This window comes from Sciurus vulgaris (assembly GCF_902686455.1).
Source record: "Sciurus vulgaris genome assembly, chromosome: 5".
Lineage (NCBI taxonomy): Eukaryota > Metazoa > Chordata > Mammalia > Rodentia > Sciuridae > Sciurus > Sciurus vulgaris.
In genome coordinates this window covers 93,009,098-93,032,620 of record NC_136465.1, presented here as the reverse complement: position 1 = coordinate 93,032,620, position 23,523 = coordinate 93,009,098, and the positions used below count along the sequence as shown (strand labels likewise).

The 23,523-nt window shown below is 36.0% G+C and overlaps 1 protein-coding gene across 3 annotated transcripts in view; it reads left to right on the top strand.

Annotated features, from left to right (window-relative positions):
• Positions 1-2,124: 2,124 nt before the first annotated feature.
• KRAS (KRAS proto-oncogene, GTPase) overlaps positions 2,125-23,523 on the top strand; it is a 34,789-nt gene continuing 13,390 nt past the window's right edge. The window contains exons 1-3 of one of the 3 annotated variants that reach the window (XM_079139469.1): positions 2,125-2,541; positions 6,252-6,373; positions 22,799-22,977. In XM_079139469.1, the coding sequence (XP_078995595.1) occupies positions 6,263-6,373; positions 22,799-22,977 (290 nt within the window). In that variant the 5' untranslated portion in view covers positions 2,125-2,541; positions 6,252-6,262. The remainder of the gene's footprint in view (positions 2,542-6,251; positions 6,374-22,798; positions 22,978-23,523) is intronic. The other 2 variants (XM_079139468.1, XM_079139470.1) reach the window with 2 other exon arrangements.

The window sequence follows — 23,523 nt, the reverse complement described above, 5'->3', positions numbered from 1 at the left end:
TACTTTTCTAGTCTCCATAGGATATGGTTTATTAGAAAGTAACTTGAATGGTTTAAAGCACTCTAAGGATTTTGAGTCACAGGGTTTAGAAGGAAGGTACATAGATCCATTCATTTAACATTCCATAAATCTTCGTTAAGTGCCATATTTGTGTTAGAGAAGTGTTGCAGGCACTGAAAATTTAGCAGTAAATAAAAAAAAAATCATTGCCCTTGTAGAATTTATATTTTGATAAGAGAAACACAAGAGAGATTAGAAAGCAACCTAAATAGGTTAGTATTTTAGAAAGTGATGAGTGCTAATGGAGAAAAATAAACAGGAAGGGAGACAGAATTTGGGGGATGTGGGAGAGTTCCAATATCAAAGATCATCATCAAGATCTCATTTGGGGCTGGGGTGTATGTAGTTCAGTAGTAGAGTGCTTGCCTCGCACACACACATGAGGCTCTGGGTCTGATCCTCAGCAACACATAAAAACAAATTAAAAAAGAGTTGACAAATGATTTTTTTAAAAAAAGATCTCATTTTAAAAAGAAATTTGACAAAGACTTAAAGTAGGTAACAGAGGACGCTTTGTTCATATATAGTGACAGAAGAGAGGCAGCAAATGCATCTTCACTGAGACATATAACCTACCTGATATTTTCAGGTAATGGCCAGTAACTAGTGTATAAATATGGTAGTATGGAAGAATACTAGGTTAAGAATTCAGAAAAAATAAGAGGGTAGGGGGCATTACATAATCAAACAATTCTATGATAAGACTTTTGCTCTTATGTTAAGTGGGATGGGAGCCACTTGGGAGTTGGGAGCAGAGTGGAAATGATTTGACAAGAAGGATCCTTAACTGTGAACTTGTCCAACTTCTAACCTCTTTAAATTTCTTTCTTCATCTGTAAAATAGTGAAAACTATTCTAAGTCATGGGGTTGTTGTAATAATTAAATCAGATGATATGTGCAAAACATTTAGCAAATACTTGACAAAGAGTAGGCACATTCTTTTCCCTTCCCTGTCTTCAGCTTGTCTCTTCTGCCTCCCACCTGGTGCTAGGAGAGGGAGGCTTGAAAGAAGCCTTGCAGCCCATATAAGGGTAGAACGAAAGGGTGACATTTGATGTAAAGCCTTGGTTAGCGAACATAATAGCTGGGATTTAAAATAACTGTTTTATTGTTGGTTTATGATGTGGGCAGAGGGACAGAACTGGAAGTAGAGACCCAGCTGGGTGGTCATATTTGTTATGGGGCTAGTTTGCTAGGTCTCAATTTTAAAACTCTCCCAAATTTGGGGGATGTGGGGGAGTTCCAATATCAAAGATCATCATCAAGATCTCATTTGGGGCTGGGGTGTAGTTCAGTAGTAGAGTGCTTGCCTCTAATGCAGATTCCACAAATGCATGTTTAATCGCCCCCTTGTTTAATGTCTTAACTCCTTGAATGTTAACTGATTAATCTCAGTCTTCTAATGAATGACTCTCCGCAGGTCTATGCTATCAAGGGCATGTCTACTTAAAAAAAAACAAAACAACAACAACAAAAAAACACCTTTCTGCTGGTGCTTCCAGGGGCGGTGGGTACATACGTGGTCTCTGTTGAGAGGCCTTTTGCAGGCTTCAGAATACCCAGAAAAATAACAAAAAAATTAGAAAACCTCCGTCCCATCCCAAGATTAGCAAAGAAAGGATTTGTCGCGTTTGTCTGGGCCTGGGGCTAGGTTCCCAGTCCTGTGGAGGCTGATGACAATCAGATGGTATGGGAACTGTCCGCCTAGGCTCTCCCCAAGCCACCGAAGTCACCTCCCACCTTTGGTGACTGCATGTTTATTACATGCAGTAAATGATAGTAAATGAACGTGCGCAAGTGCAGGTTGACCCCTGAGGTGGCGGGATTTTCGTGGCTTCTCAGTGTAGACGCGACAGCGGTGCGGCCACACGGCTACGGTCTCTCCCGTGGGGTCGCGCAGCGCGCCGCTGTCGCGCGGGTCCGAGCGCCTTGCTGCGGGGTCTGCCTTGCAGCTACAGCCCGGGGGCGGGCTTCGCGTAGGCCTGGCAGCCCCTCCTCCTGCCGAGGCGCCGCCCAGGCTCGCTCCCGGCCCGCCGGCTCCCACCTCCGTCGCCCAGCCACCCCTTCCTCCGCCGGCCGGCCTCCGCTCCACCTTCGCCCGCCAGGCCCGGCCCGGCCCCCTTCTCCTCCCCGGCGGCGCTCTCAGCAGCCTTTCCTCGCTCTTCCCACACCGCCCTCAGCCGTTCCCTCCCGTGCGCCCGTCTGAAGAGGAATCGAGCGCGGAAGGCATCGATAGCTCTGCCCTCTGCGGCCGCCCGGCCCGAACTCATCGGTGTGCTCGGAGCTCGATTTCCCTAGGCGGCGGCCGCGGCGGCTGAGGCAGCAGTGGTGGTGGCGGCGACGGCGGCGGCGGCGGCGGTGGCGGCTGCTCGGCCAGTACTCCGGGCCCCCGCCATTTCGGACTGGGAGCGAGCGCGGCGCGGGCACTAAAGGCGGCGGCGGGGGCCAGAGGCTCGGCGGCTCTCAGGTGCGGGAGAGAGGTAGGGCGCGAACCGCCCCTCCTGGGCCCCTACCCGGGTCTCGACCCTCCTCGCCGGCGCCGGGTGGGGCCGGCGGCGAGTGAATGAATTAGGGGTCCCGGGAGGGGCAGGCAGCGGGCGCGGGGCACAAGGCACAGAGGGCAGGCGGGGCTGGGGCAGTCTGCAGGCGGAGGCGCGGGGACGCGGCGACGCGGGGAGTGAGGAATAGGTGGTGCGGGACTGAGGGTGAGGCTAGAGGCAGTCGCCGCTCGTGCTGCTTCCTGGACGGGGAACCCCTTCCTTCCTCCTCCCCGGAGCCGCGGCTGGAGGCTGCGGGGAAGAAACTCGCGGTTGGGTGGGTTGCCCCTCGGGGCGGTCGGGTGCGGTGGAGGTTACCCGCTGCGCTCCCGCCTCCCTTCCCCCTCGTCGTCGTTCCCTCTCCCCTTTCTGCTCCCGCACCTCTTCCTCCCTGCCCTGCGCTCGGCTGCCTCGGTACAGCCTTCTCTGCTGCATCTAGCATCTCACCGACTGGGTATAAACTTCTCCCTGGAGCGCAGGCTGGACGGGTAATGGCCCTTTTCAATGTTTAGAGGGATGTGTGGGGTCATTGGGGAGGTCTGTTTGGGAAGAGCATAGAAAAGTGCTCAGAGAACACTGTTTGAGGTTATTGTGTTTGGAAAAAAAAAATGCATCTGCCGCTGAGTTCCTGACTGCTCCCCTCCCCCATGTATGGGCTGTGACATTGCTGTGGCCACAAAGGAGGAGGTGGAGGTAGAGATGGTGGTGGAAGAACAGGTGGCCAACACCCTACATGTAAGGCTGTGACCCACAGTGAAAAGCAAAAAGTTAATCCCAGAAGGTCTGTTTTGCTTTTTTCAAGTTAAAACGCATGAAGAAAACCCAAACAGCAGAAACATCTTTTTTCCTTGATAGCTGAATTGCAGACAGCAATAGCTAAAGTAGTACTTGAAGTTAATTTGCCTTTTCTTGCCCTTCCCTACCCATCTCTCTCTACATTATATCATTCTTACAAATTGTTCTCTATCCCAGGAGTTATTGCAGTACTTCTAAAGAGGGCTTACAGGATTTTGAAAACTGACTTAAAAGAAGAATTAATTGTAGCAGTTGGCCAGCTAACTATCTGAAATAAATCCTGGTAGGCCTATGCATGTTACAGCTGAATTCCTAAGCAGCCTTGTTAAACTTTGATAGCCATCAAAGCAAGGGGTTAAACTCAGGAAAGGTATTTTTCTAATTGTCACAATGTTACATGTTATATTTTAATGGAACACATTACAAAGAAGTACAAAAGGAAAAGTATGTTCATAATGATCATCTCAGAATTAACCCTGATTGGTGTCACTCTTAAGTGACTAAGGTCCAAAATGCTGACTCCTACACATGATAGAGTATAGACATCAAATAAGCCTAATACCCACAAGGTTTACTGGTTTAAGAGATTAATAGGTTGATGGTAGTTTAGTTTTTATAACAAGTTTTTTTTTTTTTTTTTTTGTTTCTTTTATAACAAAATTGTTGGGTTCCCCTCCCATTTATAATCCTTGCTTGTGTTTCTAAACTTAGGGTAAGGAGACCCTTTCTGGTCTCTGATCTTTCTTCAGTAAGACTTTGAAACCAAGCTCCTTCTAGTGGACTTAAATATACTTGATTTTAGAAACCTGATTCAAGGTTTTTAAACCTACCTCCAGGTCACAACTGCATAAACAATTAGACCAGAAGGTGTGTGTTGCTTTGATCACACATTCCTATACAGATAATTTCTAATTCAGTATCCATCCTCAGCATATCCTAAACTAGCACACTTTTTTGATCTTAACCTCTGTACCCTCTTTAAAATTGAGATTCTCAAAAATCTTTGGGGTTTTACCAATTATTTACATATTAATTAAACAATTGTAAAATGTTTTATTTAGACAGCAAATAATAAGCCTGTTACTTGGTAAAAATTTTTATGAAAAGAAAATTCCCAAAGCAAAACCAAATTAGTGAGAAGAGTGACATGGTGTTCACACTTTATCACATCTGTTTAATTATGTGCCTTAATGGGAGACATCTTGATATTCATATCTGCATCTGCATTCAATCTATTGTGATCACACAGCCTAGAAAGCTCTACTAGACACTTGTGAAATGAATGATAGGGAAAAGAGGTTTTGATTTCTAGGGACTCCCACCACCTACCCAACTCTTAGGGACTCAAAGGGTTCCTGTTGTAGGCTGCCAGTTTGGGGAGATAAAGTTGGCAGGGAGCTAGAGGACACATTTTGAATGATTCTCCTCATTTCTCCCATTTGCCATGGCCTACATTTGGAGTAAAACATGGGGAAAACAGGGTAAGATGCATTTGTACTAGCTATCATCATGGTTGCAGAAAAGCAGCATGTAAGGATAGGCGGGACAGAGAGTAGGACAGGGAACTATACTCTAAGTGTGTGACAGAATAGTTTCCAAGCCTGTGGTGCTCTTTCTGAGGCATATTAGGAGTAAGGTGAGGAGGTTAGTACAATGGAAAAACAATTTTTTTCCTGTTTGGGTAATTCTTGTTTTTTTTTCAATAGGATGCTGCATTATTTAATTTTTATCTAAAACATATACCCAGTTCATTGATCTCTTACTTATCCTGTAATAATTGTGCATTTACTGCCATTTTTTTTCTGCATTTCACTTCTTATTTATAATGCTGTGTTACATAAGGGAAAGAAAATAAAAATTATTTGTTTTTAAGGTTTGAACTAGAAATATCTAAAATATCTCATGTTTTTGGTCTTGTGATTATTAACTCTACAAATTGTCAATGTTTATTGAATCTATTGAGAGAGGATGTACCAGAAGCAGAGTTAAAATCAGGTAGATACTGAGAAACAGTTCCTTACATTTTCATGGGTTTTTTTTCTTACTGAAAGCAGTGTTTATCTCTGAATTTTATTTAATTATATTTTTCATACAGAAGTGCTGTTTTTCAGCACTAACGTTTAGGATTTTATACTATGATTGATGATCAGATCACCTGCACTGAATAGTTAATCCAAAATTCTCCAAGTTTTTACTTTTGTTTTTCTCTGCAGATGTTTTACAGATTAAAATGTCATCAAATGTTTCTTCAGTATCCAAATTTTTATTTCCTCATGGCACAGTCTAACTTTGACACTAGACCTCCATGTAATTCTTGGTACTTATCCAGAACTATTCTGATGATGCTTTTAAAAAGTGTTCTATAGCTATTGACTCCAACAAAGACACTCTTGGCACATCTACTTCTAAGTTAGAGGCCAGTTAACTAGGAGTACTGCTAGTATAGAAGTGGGGACAGCTGTCAACATGTTTGTGTGGGTGTGACTGTGGGGGTATAGAGCACTGTGTGAGATACTTGTGCTTAGGAAAGTCATGATGCGTTCCTTTGAGAGCCATTAGTTGCTACAGAACAGCAGTCTAGCTATTTAGACAGAACATTCTGAATATGAAATAAAAGAACTGGCCATGTATTCTGTGTGCATTTTTCTGAAACGTTGATGAGGTAGTTTGTAAATAAAGTGTAGTTCATTAGAATACACATCTGTAGTCAACTGAAGTTTTCATCATTAAATTTTGGAATACTTTCCATATAAAGGTGAGTTTTTATTAAAAGGTATTGATAGAATATTTGATAGAGTATTAACCTCATGCATCTTCACATTCTAATTTTGTCAAATTTTCATTATTTTTATTATAAGGCCTGCTGAAAATGACTGAATATAAACTTGTGGTAGTTGGAGCTGGTGGCGTAGGCAAGAGTGCCTTGACGATACAGCTAATTCAGAATCACTTTGTGGATGAATATGATCCTACAATAGAGGTAAACCTTGTTTTAATATTATACAAATTACTTGTTTAGGACCATCCTTTGGTACCAAAAGAAGTTTCTCTGATAATTTTTGTAAGTACTTATTACGGGGTAATTATACTGAGAGTTATTATCTGAAACATCCTTGGGTTTCATATGTCCTTGGGTTATATATAACCTGCTTCTCTTGGGAGACTATGGTGGAAAATATTAAGGTCCATGATACTCACTCTGACAGTTAATGTGCGTTTTGATTGGAAGTGCATTTGAGAGTTTTGTGAGAAGGTAAAGATGTGAATTTGCATATCTAAGTGTACCTTGAAGTCATATTTTAAATATAACTTATTTTTATAGGTTTCTTGGTATTTTGGAGTTATATATAGAAGTTAGATTGAATTTTACTGATAGAATGTAGTCATTTGATGGGTTTTGTTTTTTTTTAGCTTCATTAATATTTTCCCCTCAGCATTGAAGTTGAGGGGAAAATCTGCAGCTACCTGGTACATTTTTAAAAACTTATTCTTTGCCTGAGGTGGTGTTATATAAAGGTACCACTACCAATCCTTACCTTTACTTGGCAGTCCTTTTTAAATTTACTCAAGGAAATGTTAGGATTGTTTTAAAATACAATTTGTTTAACGAACTTTTAAGGATTATTTTCAGAGTTTTTTTAGTTTTTGAAAATTTACCAACAACAAAATGATAGCATAAAGACCTGATAGAAAATACCCTGAGAATTCAGGTTTTATTTCCTACTGTCTTCTGGCAACACTAGAGTTAAATTATCCTAAGCAGATAAGGATTTATTTAATCCCAAAGACATGCAGGGGGGATATTCCATAATTGTCCTTGTTAACTCATTTTTAGAAGGTAACCATTAGCATATCTTGGACATAATCCGAAGGTTCATATTAAATTTAACATGAAGGTGAGAATAAAAGCATCACATTTTCTTTTAAATAGCCTAATATTATTAGATTATTTATTGGGCATCTTTACCCTAGTTTAAACAATCCTAATCTCTTAACTTTTATTCTTGTTCTAATGTACCATTTTTAAAAATGGTTCTGAAGTATTGTCTAGATCTTTCTCTAAGTTCAGGCTGTGGAGTCAAGAACAGGTCAGAATGCCCTAATAACGTCTGTGTTATGTAATGTCTTGAAGAAACACTGACAATGAGATAGATTCTAGGGCATTGTGGTCTTGGAGAATGTTTAGAACTTTGGGGATTAATTAGATACGGTTCATAAGGACATGTCAAATAGTTTTGATAGTTAAAAAAAGGAGAAATTATGCTTATTTGCAAAATTTTGGTTGTAAACAGAAGCAACTTTTATTTGACTTCCTGTTAAGAATTTCCATTAGTAAAGGGGAACAATCTAATTGAAGTGGACCTCCTATGTAATAGTCTCTAAGTATTTTGACAAGTCAGTTCAGTGCTGTGCTATAGTTTTGGTTTTTTCTTTGAAGATGATGGAATAGTTTACTCACTTCAATCTGTGTTCCAAATCCAGGGTCACTTGGTGTAGCTACCATTTAAATCAGATGTAAAAGGAAGTATTAAGAGAGTGCAAGTTAAGCATGAAAGTTTTCCAGGATATGGAAGATGTTTTTAGCAGAACTGCTTTCCATCATCCCTAAAAATCGGAGAAATTCCAATACACTCTGTTTCCTGTCAGAAGTCATGAATGCTATATGAAGTGCATAGCATGAGGTCATAAACTGCATCAATGTGATGAAATAGGCTAGGAAATCTTTTGTCCAAATTGCTAAAATGCACTGGGCGTGGTGGTGGCACACCTGTGATTCCAGCACTTGGTAGGCTGAGGCAGATCTCAAGTTCATGAAAGCCAGCCTCAGCAATTTAGTGAGACTTGAAACAATTTATGGAGACCCTATCTCAAAATAAAATATAAAGAGGATTGGGGATGTAACTCAGTGGTTACGCACCTCTGGGTTCAATCCCTAATACCAAAAAAAAAAAAAAAAAAATTTAAAATGTAATTATAATCTTGAAGAAATAGAGCCAACAGTTAATGTGTTATCTGTGGGTAAGGTAGACAAAAAATTATAAATTTAAAGTAAGTTTAATTATGATTTCTGCCAAGCCGAACACTTGATTCTGGGAAGCATTGATTACCTGTGAACTTTGAAACTGGACATTCCCTCACCTAGCTTAGCCACCTGGGGAAAGATATCTGAGATTATCCCTTTATCTGCCAGGTTACAGTAAGTTTCTGAAGGAAGTAACACATGAAGTTCTTGGTGTAGTACAAGTATAAGAAAGACAAGAAAACCTAGTAGTTTTATAGAGAGTTGATTGAATAAAAATGCTGACTTCATGTTATTATAAAAACTTAAAAAGAAGATAGGAGATTTCACTGCTGCAGTTAGGTTTTGATTAGTGAATAATGTGGTCATAGAGAAAATTAGAAAGGGCCTAGATTTTACCCATTTGGAATTCACTCAATTTTCTTACATTAAAAGAATGGAAAGAAATTTTTTAAAAATTCAAATTACTGCCATTTTTTTAATGATTTATAATTTGCAAAGAATTACTCTACAAGGTAGATTAGGAGGATAATCCATGTTATTTCATTTATTCATTAAAAATGTTCTCTGAGAGATCTTAATTGCCTAGGTGACTCAGTTCATAATGATAGGATTTGAATTTGGATTTTTCTGAAATTTCCACTATACCCAGTATAACTGGAAAGTGAACAATAGGTAATCTTTTAAACAAAGAAAATATTTAATAATGTAGCCCAATTTCAGATTTATCAATGTACCAAAATTGATCTTAGCCTACTAATTAATGAATGAGATATAATTAGAATTAGGCATGGCACATGGAGTGATTTTATATTTGAGGGTATATACATATAATGTCTTCTCTTCTGAAGATGTTTTAAAATATTTTTTTTAGTTTGTAGATGGACATGATACCTTTATTATTGATTACTTATTTTTATATGGTGCTGAGGGTCGAACCCAGTGCCTCACAGCCCCTGTTCTGAAAGGTTTTATTTTTTATCTTTTATGAAGTCTACCAACAAGTGTCAAAAATAATGAAATACCTGCTAGTGGGGCAAGAGTATAAAAACTTACAAGTCTCCAACACAAACATTGGCTAGAAATAACATGTTTTTACAGTTTAGAAGTCACTTGTTATCAAAAACATGTTCATTGAAAGTTTCTTCCCAGGGTAAAATTTGGCAGAAGAAAATACAGGTAGTTAAAGACACAGACATCAGTTGGTCAGTTAGCAATGTATATTGAGTTTTCTCTTACAAGTGTGCTAGTAAAACCTAAATACAGCAAGTAATTTTCTCAGGCTATATTTTTTTGATATCTGCATACTTTGTTAATGTGGCATTATAATTTAGTCCACATTATGCCCCTTTGATGAAACAGTTTCCTACTCAGTAAGAGTGGATTCATAAACTGGATCCAATTCATTCCATCTTCAGTGCTTTAGCTATTACCAAGGTTTGCCAATTTTCTCTGTTTCTTTGGCCTTTCAATGATTATTAAGAATTCATTTTATTTTGTAGAATAAGATAATTTATACTGTAAAAAATGGAACTAATATAGGAAGAATGTTATAAGAGCCTGTATAACTGTAACTGTAACTTATAAAAGTAACTGTAACCTGTTATTTTTCTAATTTTGCATATGTGTGTGTGTATATGTGTATGTATGTCAGTAATCATCAGTGAGGATCTGGCTGGTACCTTTGTTCCTCATGGGACATTTGGCATCATCTGGAGACAGTTTTAGTTATCACAACTTGGGGAGGGAGGGCAGCTGCTGGCACATATAGGGAAGAGACCAAGGATTCTGTTAAACTTGATGTAGTATACAGTAAAGAATTACCTAACTCATATATTATAGTTCTGAGGTTGAAACTCCAGTATGTGCTAATATAAGTATCTCTTTGTCAAATTCATGTCCCTCAGGTAAACTTTGTATTTTTCCAATAATGTAGATTTAAATTTTACCGTATTGCTTATTCTACCATTATATTAAAACATTGTTTCTAAATTAAAATATTGACAGCAATTCTAAGTGCATTTCTTTTTAAGGCTGTGGCCAGCTTCTCCCCCTTTGTGAGTGCCCTTCTACTGGTAACTTATTCACTTTATAATAAAATAACAATGAAACCCTAAATTTGAATATATATATATATATTTTTTTTTTTTTAATTTTAACCTTGGTTATGGTCTTCTTGTTATATCAGTTTGTAAATATATCAGTTTTACTTAAAAGTTCTATTTTAGATAATTGATTTTTTTTAGGTTTAAATGTTTTACTCTGCTAATAGTGATATAAAATTTATCATGTGACCTCGTTAGGCCTAACTAAATAAGTAGGTGATTATATTTAGAAAAGAGTTTTGGCATTGTAAGAGAACATAGGGTGATTCCATTGGCAATGCTGATTGAGCCTACTTGTAAAGAGGGACCAAAAACTACAGGGTGCTCTCTGAATTCTTTGCATGCACTCTGGAGCTACTCTGCTATTAAAAGCCTTGTTGTAAGGGGATGTTAGGAAGGGTCTATTCAAACAGTAAACTATGAAGGTTCACATTCTGTAGATTTTTAAGTCTTGTAGATTAGTTGTGGAGCAGCTGATTTTTAACTGCTGATTTTTAGGTCAATTTAAATATTGAGTATTATTTAAATATTGAGTATTTATTGAATTTAAAAATTCATTGGACAGGTAGTATTCTGTGTTGAATTTTTATATATACAAAGCTTTGAAATCATACAAATGGAAGTTCAATGGAAATAGGTAAAAGGAAAATATGTTTTCTGGTTTGGCATCTCTTGAAATTCTGGTTTTAACAGTGCAGCTAACTCCTTAATTCAGAAAATGTTATTCAGTGTCCAGTTTGTATTGTACAGACTTCCTGGGGGCTGGAAATACATTGAGAAACAGACCATATCCCTGCCTTCATGAAGCTGACTCTCCTTCACAGTGTTTTAAGGTGGTGATCCAAGGTTCTGTACTTGAGGATAGCATTCAATTTCTTGCATCTCGTATTCTTGTTGTCTCACAGTGGAACAGTTATAGTATTATGATCTTAATATAATAAAATCGGTAGTATTAGTAAAAATTAGAACATTTGAGGACTAAGAAGGGATATAGCAAGTACTTTAGATAATTTTTTAACAGTCAAATGAAAAGTGGCAGAAAGGAAAAGTACAATGAGTAACTGTTGCCCTTAAAAAGATTCCCTAGTTAATGTTTTGCCTTAGTTGCTTTCTATATCTGTTTCTATTTAGATAGATATAGATAGCTACATATATTTGTACAGATATATATCTCTATATGTCTATGTATCCTAATGATATAGATCCACCACACATACATGACTATATCCTGTATTCTTGCTGAGCTATTTGAGAATGTTATACATGTTAAACTTCTACCTTCTAAGATCTGTATCCTGCCTGCTGTCTGTGTCAGTGAAGTTTTATTGGAGTATAACTACACTTGTGTGTTTGTATCTGGTCAAAGGCTGCTTTTGCGTTATAGCAACGAATTGAGTAGTTATGCCAGAGACCAAAGCTCTAAATATTTATCTCTGGCCCTCTACAGAAAAGTTTGCCAACCTGTCGTAACAAGAATATTTCCTTGTACAACCACAACAGAATAATTGAGGTGATTCAACACTGATAAATACTTTACTCATAGTCCATATTCACATTTTAGTTATTCTAAGAAGGTCCTTACAGCAGTTGTTTTCTTTTCTGATTCAGGATGAAAAATTAGTTGTCATTCTTCAAAGTCTTCAGTCTGTACAGCTTCTTAGCTTTCTTCTCTTTTTTGACCAGTGGCACTTTTCAAGGAGTTTCATGCTAGTTGTTTTGTAAAATGTCCTCCTAATTTGTTTCCTTATGAACAGAATCAGATTCAACAGTTTGGCAGGGATGCTAAGTGAGGAATGTTATGACCTCCTCATTGCATCACATCAGGATTATATGTGATGCTGGTTTGTGCTATTGTGGATGATAACATTGATGTGTGTGTGTATATACATATATGTATATATACATACATAATTTATTTTGCTTAAGGTGATGTTTGTCAGATTTCTCTCTGTAAAGATTACCTGTAAGTCTTTTAAAACTAATAAAGACTGAGAGGAGATACTTTGAAACTGGAAGTAATCTGTTCTCTAGTATATTTGCACTCAACTGGATCTAGCATTCACTGATAATTCTTGCCTGAATTAATTACTACCATAGTGGTTGCAAAATGGTAATTTTCTAACTGTCATTACTTCTACATTAATTAATTGGCATCTGTCATAAATAAGGAAAATCTCTTATTTATGACAAATAAATAAAACTAACCTAAAAGAATGACATTTAGGAATCAAGATCTGGATGTTAGGTGTTTATTGCTGCTGGAATGTCATTGCTTTAAAATCAGAAAGCTAATAAATAAATGTTATTTAAAACTTATGAGTTCATTAAAATCATGAGTTAATTATTCTGCCTCACTTTCCTCCCTTTTTCTCATGGTAAGAACCTTGGTTCTGTGATATATACACTTTAATGGTCAAACTGTATATAACTGAAATAAAAAATGATTAATGTCATCTTAAATCCAGATTGAGTGAATTAAACATGAGGTAGTTTCTTTATATGTAGAATTAAGGTTAACTATTATTCTCCTTGAGAAAAGTAGTAATTCTTTTTCATTTTTAGAGTATCTTTAACACATTAAGGAAAACATTTAAAAAAAAAGGTATCTGGGTGTCTAAGAATTCAAATGTCTTTAACAAAAATGCAAGATACCTGAAAACTATTTGGCCTATATAACAGGAAGCCAATTTATGTCTAATTTAGAAAAAAGCAAACATCCAGCTAGAAGATAAATGAGCTAAATATAGTCAACCTGTCTACCAAAACTAAAAACAAATGACATAAACATATAAAAAGTTGAATCATTAATATGATAAAGTTCAAAGAATAACTAACATGTTGTTATGCTTTTACATTGGCTAATATTAGAATGCTAACATATCATGAAACGGATATGAAGAAATGTGCACTTTTTTTTTTTTTTTTTTTTTTTTTTTTTTTGGTACTGTGGGTTGAACCCATGGCAGTTTACCACTGGGTTATATCCTGTTTCTTTCGTTGTTGTTGTTGTTGTTTATTTTTATTTATTTTTTTTGTGGTGCTGGGGATTGAATCCAGGATCTTGTGCTTGCAGGCAAGCACTCTACCAACTGAGCTATATCCCCCCAAACAGTTGTTATTTTTTTAAGACAGTGTCTTGCTAAGTTGTGGAGGTTGCCCTTGAACTTGGGATCCTCCTGGCTCAGCCTGCCATGTTACTGGGATTACAGGTGTGTACCACCCGCTTAGTAGAATGTGCCTTCTTTATGATGTAGTCACAGTAAGCTCTTAAAACTTTCCTGGGGGTTGTTTGGAAATATTTATCAAGATTTAAAACCGCATGTCCTTTGATCAGGTAATTCCATTTCTTAGAAGATGTCCCAAGAATTTAATTGGGTAATGTGTAAAATGTTCACACTGCTATTATATCACCTTGGTTCTGTATATCATAGAACCAAGGTTCTCACCATAAGAAAAAGGGAGAAAAGTGAAGAAGAATAATTAACTCATGATTTTAATGAACTCATAAGTTTTAAATAACATTTATTCCTTACACTGCTATTTATGATATTTTAAAAAAATTGAAATAATCTAAATGCTACCCATAGAAAATGAGTGAAGTAAATGATGACATGCCCATATAATTCTATTATGCAGTTATTGAAAACAAGTAGGTAAATGTATTGTGTGCTAACACTGAAAAATGCCCACTATATCGGTGAAGCTGAGTCACAGCACATTGTGTTGAATACCATATGTCTAAAAACAAGACTTAATTCTCTTTCTGTGATGTTTCAATTAAAAAAACAAGCATATACTATTGGAGTTGGGGAGAAAGAAATATTCATTTTGGAGAGGGCAAAGAGTACTAAAGTATTAGGTACAATTGGGATTGTTTCATACTTCCCTCTTTTTTTTTTTGGATTTCACTGTGTCACTGTAGGAAAGTTATGTCAGATTCATTCTACTGCATACTTTCCTCTTTCTAAAGCCTCAATAAATTGGATAATGCATATGTACTCTTGCATTATGGAAATTGACATCAAGTCCAATTAAAGAGTAACTGGGAGGTATATAAAACACAAAAATTATACTGGAATCTATAATTATTAAGATTAGATACATGATCATTCTAGTCTTATAGTTTTACTTGACATTAAGCAATAATTTGTGGGAGAATGTCATGTGATTTCAACAGGTTACAAATACTGTGTTCATAACATACTTATTTTAAAAAATTGTCATGTAGATTTTTCTTGAGTTTATTCATAGTTTTAAAAGTAATGACAGGGGTTGGGATTGTGGCTTAGTGATAGAGTGCTCACCTAGCATGTGGAAGACACTGGGTTCAATCCTCAGCACCACGTAAAACATCAGTAAAATAAAATAAAGGTTGCTGTGTCCGTCTAAAACTAAAATATATATAAATACAAGTAATAGTAGCTCTGTCTTTAGAAAGTACACATTTTATTTTCTGTATTCCTAAACTAAAATTCAATATTTAATTAAGAGAACAAGCTCTGTAATATCTTTGTTCTCTAAACAGAAATTCTTTCATAATCATTCATTTTAGCACTCCATTTCCAGAACTTGCCTAGCTCCATTGTATTTTGAAATGTGACCCCTTTTTCAAAAATTATCCCAACAATAGATGTCTAGTGGTTTTATAATTATAGGTTACTGTTTCTCTACAGTTGTAGTAGCCAGTGGCCTGCCCACTACATTTTTTTGTAGCATTTTTCATTTTTATAAAAGGATTTCGTCATCTTTAATCTAACTTGGGCATATAGTTCTGCATGTGTTTACTTACCCACTTGTACACGAGAGAACAATGACTTAGAGTACATTAGCGATTAAGTGGTTTGCCAAGTCTACCACGAGTAAGTAGAGTAATACCAGCAGCCCATAGATTGAAAACTCACAGGTTTTTCACTAGCCTAGACTTCTGGTCTGAGCACCAGGGTGGTGCATGGCAAGCTCTGTTCCCATCTTAAAATTGAGATTTAATTTACAAAACAACATTTAACCTTTAAAAAAGTGTACAGTTCATTGGTGATTAGTATATTTACAAAGTTGTGCAGCCATTACAACCCTAGTGATTAGGGAATGCTTACCTGTAAATGTTCTAATTCTAGAGCACTTTCATCACCCCCAAAAGAAGCCTCTCACCCACTAGCAGTCACTTTCCAAATTCTTCTTTTACCAGCCCCTGGAATCCACTAACCTACTTTGTATCTGTATACATTGTATATTCTGAATATTTCATACAATTTGAATCATACAGCATGTGGCCTTTTGTGTCTGGATTTTATGTAGGATAATGTTTTCAGGATCAAGCATTGCATATATTAGTACTTCATTCCTTCATGACCAAAATAATACTCTTGTATAGACATACCATATTTTGGTTTATTTCATTTCATTAGTTGATGGGCATTTGAATTTTTTCCCTTTTTGACTTTTGAATAATGATGATATCAACATTCATGTATAATTTTTGTGTGACCATATACTTTCAGTTCTCTTGGGTATGTGTCCAGAGGTAGAATTGCTGTTGGCTCTGTGTTGAACTTACTGAGGATCTGCCAACTTATTTCCACAGAGGTTGCACCCATTGATACTCCTATTGGCATTATAGGAAAGTAATTTCTGTCAGTTTTATCCATTAAGTATTCTCACATCTGCTCAACCTTCTCCATCCATGCTGTGTTTGCTACCATAGTTCAAGTTCAGTCATTTCTTATAATAATTTCCTAATTTATCTTCCAGTCTCTGTTCTCCTTTCCTCCCCCTTTTCTGTTTTAACACTTATAGAAGTCAAAAGTATAATCTGGAAAACAAACCACCCTAGATATTTCAACATGAACTAAAGTAGAGGATTATTTAGGCATTAGAAGACTGAAAAGCAAAGGGAGAACACTAAGGTAATACAGTAATATCAAGAAGTTGCCATTACCTCTAGGATTCCAGGAATGCAGGGAAGATTTGGGGGTTATTAGAACTACAAGCTCAGGGAAGGGGCCAAGTTGCAAGGCTTAACCGTCTGTGGAAGTATTGCTTCACCACTGCTCCTGGTGCCTCCTGCTATTTAATTGGTGCTTGTAAAGTGGATGTACTGAGGCAGTGTCTGGGAGGGCCATAATTTTGTCATAATTATACTAATAGTGAGCATGGTAAGTCTGATTCTACTTAAAAACCTTTCAATGATAATAGCATAGGACAAAGTACAAAATCCTTAATTCTGGCATTAAAGATCCTGTATAAGATGCCTCTGCTGTAGTGCCCCAATTTTACTTCTTGCTCTCTACCTATATTTCTCTAAGCTGAATTATAGTGAAAGTCTTGATTCCATAGACTCATCATGCAGTTTGATGTTTTTCATGTATTTTCTTTGCTCCTTCCTGCATGGAATGACCCTGCCTTCTAGTCTTTCTTAATTCACACGAAGTTGATCTCTCCTGTGTCACCATTATAGTCTATCCTGCATATGGTGTTAATATTTATTTCAGTTATTTGTTTACATTCATTTCTTTTCCACTAGATGTAGTTCCACCAGGAACTATATACAGAATGAGTATCTTTGATCTGAAATACTTGTAACCAAAAGTATCCGTGCATTTCTGAATTTGGATTTTCAGATTAGGGATGTTTAAACTGTAATGCTTAGCCCAAGATGTGGCACTTAGAATTTCCCCATTATTAGTCTAACATACAAGGTGTTTTAGTCAACTTTTTCACTACTGTGACTAAATGACCCAACCAGCACAACTGTGAGAGGAGAAAGAGTTTATTTAGGGGCTCACAGTTTCAGAGATCTCAATCCATAGACAGCAGGCTCCATTCCTCAGGGTTCCAGGTGAGGCAGGTCATCATGGTGAAGAGTGTGGCAAAGGGGGAATAGCTCAAGTGATGATTAGGAAGCAGAAAGAAAGACACTACTTGCCAGATGCAAATATATACCCAAAACCATGCCCTAAATCCCCACTTCCTCCAATCACATCCTACCACTTCAGTCACCCTCAGTTAATAACCTATCAGGGGATTAACTCACTGATTAGTTTAAGACTCCTACAACCCAATCATTTCTCCTCCAGACCTTCTTGCAGGAGAGTTTTTGGGGAATACTTCACATCCACACCCAAACACCAGGCTACTGCATGTTTCTAGGTTACTTTGAGATCTGTCTACAACCTTTGATGGTTTAACAATAATATGGGACACATTGTTCTGTAATGAATTCAGAAATCTTGTAGAAGAGTGAATAATTTAGCTTTAGCTTTCTCTTTTTTTTTTTTTTTTTTTGGTGCTGGGGATTTGAACCCAGGGCCTTGTGCTTGTGAGGCCAGCACTCTACCAACTGAGCTATATCCCCAGACCTAGCTTTAGCTTTGAAATTCCTCCTAGTAGGTCTCCAGGTAAGTCTTTGTAAAAAATATGAAAATTCCAAATGCAGAGGACATAGGTGATGACAATAAATCTGAAGATATGAAAAAATTATATAACATTATTGTTCCTCAAAGAAATTGATATTGAAGCAATAAGAATTTTTAGCCTATCACACTAACAGAAATTAAAAATAAAAATATAAAATCCTTGATAGTGAGTAGTGATGAACAGGTATACACTTACTGCTCTGTGGAAAATTAATAGAGTATATCATGTATGCATTAATTAGCTTTGTCATGTCTTAACATTTTGTTACGTTTAGTTTAGCTCTTTGTTTTTCAAGATACAAAACTTAGTACAGTTGAAGACCCCCAGCATACTTGCCCCAGTCTTATTCTCTGTCTTTTCCTAAGTGTTTTAAAATCTCTATTTTTTTACATACAAGTTTTCATGTTATATAGAACTTGATCAAAGACACTATTATTCTTAGTATTTTGTAGTTTAAAAAACTTCAATGTTTTAAACTCATGTATTTTTATAAGACTTATAAGAAAACATGGAAAAGTGTTAAAAATGAATTTTTGAGAGATTTAAAAATCTACCTTTACAAGCTTAATGCATTGCCAACAGGAAAGTTTGTTGTGTGGGTTCATTTCAAATAGTGTGATAACTTCAGTATTGAATATTTCAGAGGAGTTGGTCCAGCTGAAAATTTGTTTACATCAGCTTATAATTTTAATAGAAATTTATACTTCTTTTTGGTGTTTGTATATATTTGCCGTGAGTGGATTCACTTAGTTATTCAGCAGACAGGTATTGTTTACCTACAGTGTTTAGGACTTAGGCACATGTTGTGTAGTGGTGAGCAAAACAGATAAAAACCCTACCATCTACGAGTTCAAAGCCTAGTTTTTTTGGGGGGGTGGGGATAGACTTAAACAATTACAGAATTAAATATCTAATTTAAAATTTAATACATGCTATGAAGGAAACATCAGAGATGCTGGGGAAGGAATAATCCTTTGGATTTTATTTTTAAGCCTGAAGGGCGATGGTTTGGGAGAACTTTGAACAAGTGTCATGATCTACATTAAATACAAATCATTTGCTGCTATAAGCAAAATACATCCTAGGAATCTCTGCCAGGAAACAATTGCTAGAACAGATTGCCTGAGACTGGGAGACAACTAAGGAATGATAATTATGGTAGGTGCTTTGATTTAGGGTATATTTTGAAAATAGATAAATGGTATAAGACTGTGGGGTTAGTATTAGGTGTTTGTAATTTTTCTTAAGACAGTTTAGGATGCCATGTTAAGTATATCTCTATCATTTTTTAAATAAACCATATTTCCATAGGATCATTTACTGTAAGTTATGTTATGTCAAAGGCTATGATTGCTTTAGATAAATATTGTAATTACTTTCCAAAGAGATTGTGCTATTTACCAGAAATGTTTAATTTCATCTATGATATACTCTTGCCAGCATGGTACATTTCATTTAGAAAAGATTATACTGCTTCAGTAGATGAAAAGAATGGCATTTTGGGAGCAAGGGGTATACATCAAAAACTTACTTATTATTTCATTATGTTGATTGAATTTAAGTGATTTTATTTTATACTAGTTTCCTAAGGATATCCATAACTTATGTACCTGATCTAAAATTTACTTATTTGCAAGTCTAGAAATAGCACTAATTTAAAATGTAAAATTTGGATCCTTTTCTTTGCTTCATCATAGACTACGGTTTCATTGTAAAATCTTTTTTAAATGTGTTAAGCTTTATCAGCCTGTACTTTTACAAAGTACTAAAGGTGATTTTTTTTAAGTATGAAGGGAATAAATAATGATGTTAATAAAGCATGCTTCATATTTGTGAAAAGTTATTCGCTTACTGCAACGTGTTGGCAAAATTTTCTGTAAAAAGCCACATGGGTCTTTGTTACATAATCTCTGGAGTTTTTGTGTCAGTATTTTAAGGATCTGAAAGGGATAAGATAATAGGAATGAGACCACTTTCCCTGTTTCTTGGTCCTCCTGGTGGAATGTTCATCAAGGAAATATCTTATGTAATGTGTGAAGAAACTGCTAATATTTTCCACATTATACAGTTTTTTAAACAGTGTTTGAAATTTTTGTTGAGTAGGATTTTACTGAAGTACTTCTTGGAGGCATGATATGAGGGGAGGTGGTGAGAAATCCCATAGCCACACCTTCTGTATTAAGTAGTTTTGTGTGGCTCCATACTCTATGCTTAACTTCATTATTGTGAAATATTTTAAATTTGAAGACTAAGGGAACTAACTATCAGCTATTAAGCTAACTTTAGTTAGTATTGATAAGAAAAGAGAGTTAACAGCAATAGGTAAAGAACAAGTTTTTGGTTAGTTTTACATACTCTTGAGCCACACCTGAGTAATGGATTGACTAAGACACTGTACTGCCAATTTCTGCTCTTTTGTTATTCTTCAAACACTGGTTTTAGGGTATAGCTAAACACTGAGAGTATAGCTAGTGGTAGAACACTTGCTTAGCATATGTGAGGCCCTGAGTTCAGTCCCCAGCACCACAAAAACAAAACAGAAACCCACTGGTTCTTAATTTAAAACCTACAGGAGTTCCTTCAAATAGTAATTTAATTGTCAACCAGATATTCAAAATATTAATCAAGAACTTCTTGTTTAGAAAGTCAGTATCCATCCTTTTATCCTGACTGGTAAGATTATTATTAAATGCAATTTGGAAAATATAGTATGCTTTAAAAGTTAAGCAAAAGATCATAGTCTAATATGGTACTCTTTCTACTTTTTAAAAATAATCTAAAGGGCCTACAGGTGAACCTGCTCAGTGGTAGAGCACATGGTTAGCATATGTAAGGCTCTGGATTCAATCCCCAGGACCTAAATAAATAAATAAACACTAAGCAAACATATTCAGTGTATCATGTAGCCCCAAAGAGAGAGAGAGAGAGAGAAGCAAGAAATAAATCTCTCAAATTTTTAAAAAGTATTTTGATATATTTACCTCAGTTTCCTTAATATGTGTAGAGTTACATTTTATATAACAATGTATCCATATTTATAGGGATCATGTGATTATATTATCTTGTATTCTCCTTACCCTGTAAAATTTTTAACATTTACCAAAAAAAGATGATTTTCAATGATACCTTCCTCTCTTGATCTCTTAAATGGTAAAATAGTCAATAAAGTAATGCATGAACTAAGGACACTTTAAGTATAGTTACCCATGCATGGAACAATAAGAAATAAGATCTTTATACATTATACCCATTATCAGCACTGCCTCTTATTCCATAACTTTACATTATGCCTTCCCCTTTGCTTATTTTTTGACTCCTGTTTTGGAGTGTATGAAATTTTAGGTACAAATATTACTTAAAAGTCAGAAGAAAATCAGATTTTCATTTCAAGATTCTGTTACCCACCCCATTCTTGTTTTTCCCCAGTGCTAAGGATCAAATCCAGGTCTTTGACCTGCTAGGCAAGTCCTCTACCACTGAGCTATACCCACAGCCCTTCGCTCTTACCATTGAATAGTTTAAGACTATGTAATGAAGAACCCTCTATTTGCAAATGAAACAATGCCCTTTAAAACTATAGTTATTACCACAGAAATACTATATCAAAATGCTATCTGGCAGTTAGGTACTTTTCCCAAGCTTTAAAACTATAGTATTACCATATCAATACTTTCAGATACCATCTGGAAGTGAACATGGGCATTAAAATCCTATTTATTTGCTTGTATATGTCTTTGTAAATAAAGTTCAGTGCATGACCATTATTTGCAAGTTGAGTGATTTTGAGGGGGGTTCATCTCAGTCATCTGAATAATAGAGTTGGTCAGCAATCCTGTTTTAGTAATTATTTTTTATAGATAGGTTTGTTAGTAATATATACTTTTGCATTGTTGACCAGGTAACACCTTTAAATTTTTTTGTGGTAAAATATACATAAAATATATCACAATAGCCAAGTGATTTTTTAAGTGTTCCATTCAGTAACATTAAGTATATACACAATGTTGTGTAACCTTAGCACTGTATACCTATCTACTTTCAGAACTTTTTTCATCATCATACACTGTGCCAATTCAACAGTAACTCCTAATCTTCCTTTCCTCACCCCTGTTAACTCTTGTTTCTGTCTGTATGAATTCTCCTATTTTAGGTGTTTCATATATGTGGATTCATGAAATATTTGTTCTTCTGTGTATGACTTATATTACTTTGAATAGTATTTTCAAGGTTAATCTGTGTTGTAATGTGTATCAGATTTTATTCCTTCTTAGGCTGAATAATATTTCTTTACATATATATAATATGTATATTGTTCAACAATTCATCTGTTAATGTGTACTTAGATTTCTACATTTTGGCTATAGTGAATAATGCTGCTGTAAACATTGGTATACAAGTAAGTATCTGTTTGGGTCTCTGCTTTTATTTTTGCCTATATACTTAGAAATGGAAATGGGTCATGTGGTAATTCTACCATTTAGCCATCAAGGAACAGTGAAATCATTCTCCATAATGGCTGCACTACTTTACATTGTCACCAGATCAGTACAAAGATTCAGTATCTCCAGGTCCTCACTCACACATGTTATTTTGGTGTTTTTGTTTGTTTTTAAATAATAGTCATCCTAGTGAGTGGTAGGTGGTGTCTTACAGTTTTGATTTGCATTTCCCTATTGACCAATGATGTTGATCATATTTTCATGTGCTTTATTTGGCCATTTGTTCCTCCTTGGAGAAATACCTATTCAAGTCCTTTGCCCATTTTGAATGGGGTTGTTTTGTCTTTTTTTTTTTTTTTCCTTGAGTTGTATATAACACCTTTTTAAAAGGTGCACTAAAATAATCCAGACTGTTTCTCCCTTCTTAGGATTCCTACAGGAAACAAGTAGTAATTGATGGAGAAACCTGTCTCTTGGATATTCTCGACACAGCAGGTCAAGAGGAGTACAGTGCGATGAGGGACCAGTACATGAGGACTGGGGAGGGCTTTCTTTGTGTATTTGCCATAAATAATACTAAATCATTTGAAGATATTCACCATTATAGGTGGGTTTAAGTCAAATATAATAAATTGGCATTGAGAAGTAATTACAGCTTTCATTCATTGAGTTTTTGCTAATTACCATGCCTGTATGATCTAGCCTAAATTTTAAAATAATTTTTGAGAGGTAGGTAATCATTCCATTTTACAAATGAAGTTTTTGACAATTAGAGAAGTTGAGTAACTTGTTCCAGTTTGCATAGACTGTACTAGTACTAGGATTGAAATCTACCGCTTGTTTGACTCCAGAACCTTCTGTACTCTTTTACTACTCTACATTAGGGAAACAAGACTTTGAACTTTTTAGATACATCATAAAAATGAAAATCAAAAACAAATATGAAAGGTGATTTGAAATAGTGCCACATGAATGATTTTTAAAATAATTATGAATGCTTAATGTAGAATTTCTTGGATTGAATAAAGGATAGCCATATATATTTATTTTTAAATACAACTTAGATTTTGTAAAAATTGGAAGCATTAGGACAATTGTAGTTTTTAGTGAATCTGACAAATCTGCATAAAAGTAACTATTATATTAAGTATAT